The following is a 6,231-nucleotide window of genomic DNA, read 5'->3' on the forward strand; positions in this document are numbered from 1 at the left end:
TGTCTGCCACTACGCCTGGCTTTCTCCTGTTTCTTCTGACGGTTTAACATTCTCCGCTACGGTTAAGGATTTAATTCAGATTTGGTTTTTGTGGGTGGTCTGTGGTTAGATCAAGTTTCTTTCCTTCCTTTTGCCCCTCCCTTGTTGCCTAAGTTGGAGCCAGCTCCATCTCCCCTGCTTCCTTTGTTCACTCTTGTGACAATATCAAGCTCTCTCCAGCCTGTTTTCCATTTGAGACAGGGTCTTGATGTATATATAGCTCTGGTCAGGCTGGAACCTCCTCTGTAGACCAGGCTGGCCTTGAACCTCCTTTTGCCTCAGGTTTGTGTCACCACTCAAGATACCATATATTTTTCTACGTGTGGCCAACACCTAAATTTTCTGTTCTGTCCAGGCAGTGGTGGTGCACACCTTTGATCCTCACCCTCCAGAGGCAGAGGTGGGCAGATCTCTGTGAGTTCAGGCTAGCTTTGTTTCAGGACAGCCAGAGCTACACAGAGAAACTTGTCTCAAAAAACCTAAATAAATAGCTCTGTCCTGTGCAGCTCTGTGTACCAGGCACTGTCTGTGGGGATCATGGAGCTCTGACGTGGCCTGGCCTGAATTGCCAAAGAGTTGCAGCTTCGAAAGTCTCAGGAGAGAAAAGGCAGATAGATGCTTTCTCTTGGCTCAAACTGAGAAGTTAGGGATGCCTCATCTGCATGTGGAAGGACTTCAGGTGTGGTCCCTATGGGACTGATTGTCACAGTCCTCTCAGTGGGATGTTCCAGGACAGGACCCTGGTCCGGAGTAGATTTAAACACCTACTGTTCTCAATCATAAGAATTGCTGGGTGCCTTAGGGTTTACTGCTGTGAACAGACACCATGACCAAGGCAACTCTCATAAGGACAACATTTAATTGGGGCTGGCTTACAGGTTCAGAGGTTCAGTCCATTATCATCAAGACAGGAGCATGGCAGCATCCAGGCAGGCATGGTGTAAGCAGAGCTGAGAGTTCTACATCTTCATCTGAAGTCTGCCAGCAGAATACTAGCTTCTAGGCAGCTAGGACTAGGGTATTAAAAGCCCACAGTGACACACCTACTCCAACAAGACTACACCTACTCCAACAAGACCACACCTACTCCAACAAGACCACACCTACTCCAATAAGACCACACCTCCAAATAGTGCCACTCCCTGGGCCAAGCATCTTCAAACCATCACACTGGGGTTCCTGAATTCATCTTACCTGGTTTTCTGTGTGGTGGCACAGTCTACTGCCCCACAGTCCTGGTCCATTGATCACCATGTTTACTGTGGTACCAATTCCCACTTTCACTGGGGCCTTGGATCACACAGAGTTCCTCAGTTCTGCAGTGTATATAGATGTTACATGCTTCGTCTGACTCTATGAATTCTATCTGCCTGAGGTTGATCTTAGAGAGGTTCTGTGGACATGAAACCATGATGAGACAAGAAAAAGATGGCAGGCAGTGGTGGTATACACCTTTAGTCCCAGTACTTGGGAGGCAGAGGCAGGTGGATTTCAGAGATTGAGGCCAGCCTGGTCTACAGAGTGAGTTCCAGGCCAGCCAGGGCTACACAGAGAAACCTTAAAAAAAAAAAAGAGGTGGATGCAGGAAGAAAAAAGAAAAAGAAAAAGATGGATTTGGGCTAAAGAGGGGAGGTTTGGGGCGACCAATCAAAAGGGCTCATGACGTGGTGATCTCTTCATAGAACCTCTGAACATCGGGGGCATTGTGGGCACTGTGGTGAGCCTCCTCCTGCTGGGACTGGCCATTGTTTCAGGCCTCATGCTGTATTACAGCCCTGCTTTCTGCTGGAAGGGTAAGAGTTCTGTGCTTCTTTTTCAAGCTTAAAAAAAAAAAAGAAAAAGCTGTGGGTAGGGCTGGAGAGGTGGCAAAGCAGTTAAGAGCATTGGCTACTCTCAGAATCAGGGTTTGATTCCCGGCACCCACGTGCTGGCTCTCAACTGTCTGTAACCTCAGTTCCAGGGGATCCCAGCCCATCGTTTGGTGTCCTTGAACACTGGGCTTGCATGTGGTACACAGACCTACCTGCAGGCGAAATTTAAAAAGCCATGGGTGGGAAGAAAACCCTCTGTCCAGCTTCTACCTAGTACCCCACCCTCTAAAGCTTTGTAAAACTATGCTTGATAATGAGGTACTTAAGTATGTCCCCAAGCAGTTAGAATGTTTCTTAGATGGTCATGCTTTGTCAGTGTTAGTCATGCCTTTATAATTTGCTCTGTACATGTATGTGTTGTGTGCACAGCAGTGTGTGGTTGTGTGCCCATCCATGTGTGACCATGCAGAGGCTAGAACACGATCTTGGTTGTCTTCCTCTCTTCCTCACCTTTACTGGCTCTGGACAGGGATGCTTTACTCCTTTAGCTGGGCTGGCTGGCTAGCAATGGCCTAGGCTCCACGGGGTCTCACACCCCTAATGATGGAGTCTCAGGTACATAGAGCTATATCTGGCTTCTTAGGCATTTGACTTTGATCTCAGGAGCTTAGGCTATTGAGTTATCTCCTCAGCCATTGGTGGTTTGATTGAAAACTCTTGAAACTGAACCAGTGTATCCGGTGCTTACCTCTCTCTTCTTTTTCTTTCTTTCAGCAGGGAGCACATTCAGGTGAGTGTTTGGGGATTCTAATCCAAAGACTTTTCCCATCATTCCTTGTCATTGCTGTTCTTATTCCTGCTGGGATCAAACTATGTGCCTGACCCTGGGCCAGGAGCTTCCTGAGGCTTTGTGGGAAAACCTCCATCTTGATGATGTCGTGGGGTGGGAGTGGCATATGTGTTTCACAGAGGAGGTAGAGACCCAGTGGAGTGATTTCTGCAGGTAAATTGAGGCAGGTAGAAGGGTCTGTCCTCTGACCCAGGTCTGAAGGATTCCAGAGTCCTGTGACCCTTTATAATGGGAACCTCCAGGAGGGGCACACTGAAACACTTGGGCTCTGAATACACTCCAGTCAGGTTACTCGGGCGTTGGCTTCTAGTTCATTTTCTGAGAGTTAAAAGGAAGTCCAAGTCGCTAGAATGCTTTGGAAGACAAGTCTAAGCATGCCCCACCCCCACAGGAAAATTCAGCAAGGGAAAAAGTAAACAAGTGGAATTTGTATATTTTATTTCCCCAAGGTGATATTGAGCAGTAGAGAGAATTCTTCTTTATGATCCACGAACAATTAGTTCCTTATTCTTTCATTTTTCCCAATGGGATCTTACTGTTCTAGAGCCTTCTTTCCTGGGAAACCATTTTGCCATTCTTGTGAAGGGCCATTGTTCAGGCAAATTTGTCATTCTCATGCTTATTATTCACAGGTAATACCAATGAGGCCTTGTGGGAAGCGGCTAGGAACCATGGCCCCTAGGCCCCAGTTGCTGATCCCAAGTCTTTTGTACAGGGTCGAGGGACTGAGGTGAATATTTTATATATCAAAGCAGACCTGGCCTCCAGGTTCTCCCAGCATCCCTCAGTCCCTACCTGGCATACCCTGCCCCCAACACTGAACTTTCCAGCCCAGGGGCTGGGTTGCCCTTCCCCCAGATGCTCTTCCCTATATAATCCAGGCATTTTGATCTTTTTCTCTCCCCTCCCCTCCCCTCTTCTCTTCTTTCCTCTCTAGGTATACCCTCCCTTTCTCTTTCTCTCCCCTTAACTCCCCAGTGACAACTGCCCTGGCCTTAATCCTTGGGGCCAGTGAACGCACCCACTAGAGAACAGCTTCCCCAATAAACCTGCCTTAATATAGTCTAATGTGGCTTGGATTGGCTCATTTCACGGGCAGTGGAAAAATAGCCTACCAGGTATTCTCAATCCTCTGAGCCTCCATCCTTCCATCCGTTTCACAGAGTGGTATGAGGGGGGTGAATTGTGAATGTGGTGCTCCTGGGCCTTGTAGTCAGCTGGAAATACATCATTCCTTCCTTGAGCCCATGGCTGGGCAAGGCAGGCTGCATGCACCTGTGGAAAGGCAAGAGCAGTTCCATGCCAGGATGATGGACGGGGGCCCTCTTGCAGTTTGAGGAAGAGAAGATCTTACTGGAGGATCAGGAGAGATCTGTAGGACTGAGACAGAAATAAGGCCATTTGAGGAAAGAACTTGGTATTTGTTTTATTTTGGGGGGGTTGGTTGGTTGGTTTGTTGGTTTGTTTGTTGAGACTGGTTCTTAGGTATTCTGAGTTGGCCTCAAACTCACTATGGTAGCCAAAGATGACCTCAAACTTCTGATCTTCCTGCATCCACCTCCCAAGTGCTGGAATTGCAAGCACACTCTACCATGCATACATACATACTAGGCGAACACTCCAGCTGCTGAGCTACACTTCCAGCCTGGGATGCAGCATTTATATACATTCCACATTGAAAAATACTGTACTAGATGCCTGGGACAACACAGTAGGGACAGCATGTGAACAGATACCCACAAAAGACAAGGCTACCATCTCTCTCACCATCCGTGCGTGCCTAAGTGCGTGCCTAAGTCTCATTGAGAAGTTACATCTCACTGTCACAAGTAAGCTGTGCCAAGTGCATGAAGAATTTCCCATAGTCATAAGGGGATTACAAGGAGACCCATGTGGTCTCTTCAGTGGGGCTCAAGTTGAGACAGACAAGATGACTTCCTGATTATTTTTTCTCCTTTGGAAATTAGGGGACAGGACACGGGTGACATCATGGTTTTGGTGGATTCAGAAGAGGAGGAGGAAGAAGAGGAGGAGGAGGACAAGAAAGATGTTGCTGAAGAGGTGGAGCAGGAGACAAACGAGACAGAGGAGTTGCCGAAAGAGATAAGCAAGCATGGACACATTCACAGGGTGACTGCCCTGGTCAACGGGAACTTAGACTGCATGGGGAATGGATTCCAGGAGTTTCAGGGTAAGTCTGCCTCCCTTCCAGACCCTTAAATCTGTATAGCCAGCTTTCCTGGAAGGTGCCTCTAATTAACAGGGGCAATTTCTTAAAGCCTAGGCAAGTTAGCTGACTCAGGTTTAGTCTAGAACCCAAGACTCCATGCTAGGTTGAGTGTTCCATTCCCAAAAACCTAAACTATAAAACATTTAAGTGTCAGTGTATGCCACAAGACTGATGCTTCAACAAACTTCAACTGTGTGTCATGCATGAGATTATTTAAAATATTGTATAACATGGGGCTGGCAAGATGGCTCAATGGGTAAAGGTTCTTGCTGCCAAGCCTGATGACCTGAGTTCAGCCCCTGGTGGAAAGAGTGAATACGCTCCCCAAAGTTGTTTTCTGACTTCCACCTACCCCCACTACATAAACAAACAATAAAATATCTTATACTATCACCTACACATGAGACCTACTTAAGGAAACTCTGAAATAAACATAGAGTTCATGTTTATTTAGATTTGGGTCCCACCACATGGACTGTCATTCTCTAAATGCAGATTACCAGCAGTCTAAAGTCCACATCACCTCTGGTCCCAAGCATTTGGGTAAGATAATCAACACGTGTTAACTACCAGCATAGAGAAGAAATCATCCAACGAAGTCCATGGGGAAGGCATAGTACAGGGATTGTTGGATTAGGAAAGAAAGCCCTGTATGGTCTGTGAATGCTTGGGCAGCCTCCTAAGGCTAGCAGGCTAAGCACATTAAATATAAGGGGGAAATTTAAATGGAAGTAAAATGTACCCAGTGCTAAGAGAAAGCCCTAGGAGAAGTGTGCTAAAGGGGGGATTTGATTATCTGATGGTTGGCAGATTTAAAAATCCTGAGGTCAGGTGGTGGTGGCACATACCTTTAGTCCTAGCACTTGGGAGGCAAAGGCAGACAGATAGACCTCTGAGATGGAGCACGTTCCAGGGCAGACAGGGGTATATAGAGAAACCCTGTGTCAAGCAAACAATCAAGAATAGGAGCTGGAAGGAAGATGAGAGCTAGGAGGGGTGCTTTAGTCTGGACCAGCTTTGTGGAAGAGGTGGCTTGGAGCCAAGTCTAGAAGGGCAGTTGAGTTTGAATGAGTAGAGAGAAGAGAGAACATTTCTGGTCTTGAGTCAGGAGCATGATGGGTGACAAGCATCAGGCATTCTAGATTCTGCTCAGAACTGGGTATAGTAGCAGAAGCCAGTGCTTGGGACGTGGAAGCGAGAGGATCAGCAGTTGAGTTATCCTTGGCGAGTTTGGGGCCAGCCTGGGCTACTTGAGACCCTGTCTCAAAGAGGGGATTGTTGTACGTCCTTCATGAAATCCT

The 6,231-nt window shown here is 47.3% G+C and overlaps 1 protein-coding gene and 1 long non-coding RNA gene across 3 annotated transcripts in view; one reads left to right on the forward strand and one right to left on the reverse strand.

Moving 5' to 3' along the window:
• The window catches only part of Vsig10 (V-set and immunoglobulin domain containing 10), a 33,827-nt gene that overhangs the window by 24,944 nt on the left and 2,652 nt on the right, over positions 1-6,231 (forward strand). The window contains exons 6-8 of one of the 2 annotated variants that reach the window (XM_031337625.1): positions 1,722-1,832; positions 2,625-2,640; positions 4,668-4,891. In XM_031337625.1, coding sequence (XP_031193485.1) covers positions 1,722-1,832; positions 2,625-2,640; positions 4,668-4,891 — 351 coding nt within the window. Of the gene's footprint in view, positions 1-1,721; positions 1,833-2,624; positions 2,641-3,332; positions 3,350-4,667; positions 4,892-6,231 lie in introns of those variants that run through there. The other variant, XM_031337626.1, reaches the window with a different exon arrangement.
• Positions 3,122-3,958, reverse strand: LOC116068282. Its single transcript, XR_004109525.1, has 2 exons — positions 3,816-3,958; positions 3,122-3,255 (listed from the first exon to the last, which is right to left on the reverse strand). It is a non-coding gene; the product is annotated as an uncharacterized LOC116068282 (long non-coding RNA).

Source organism: Mastomys coucha, unplaced genomic scaffold, assembly GCF_008632895.1.
Source record: "Mastomys coucha isolate ucsf_1 unplaced genomic scaffold, UCSF_Mcou_1 pScaffold22, whole genome shotgun sequence".
NCBI classification, from domain to species: domain Eukaryota; kingdom Metazoa; phylum Chordata; class Mammalia; order Rodentia; family Muridae; genus Mastomys; species Mastomys coucha.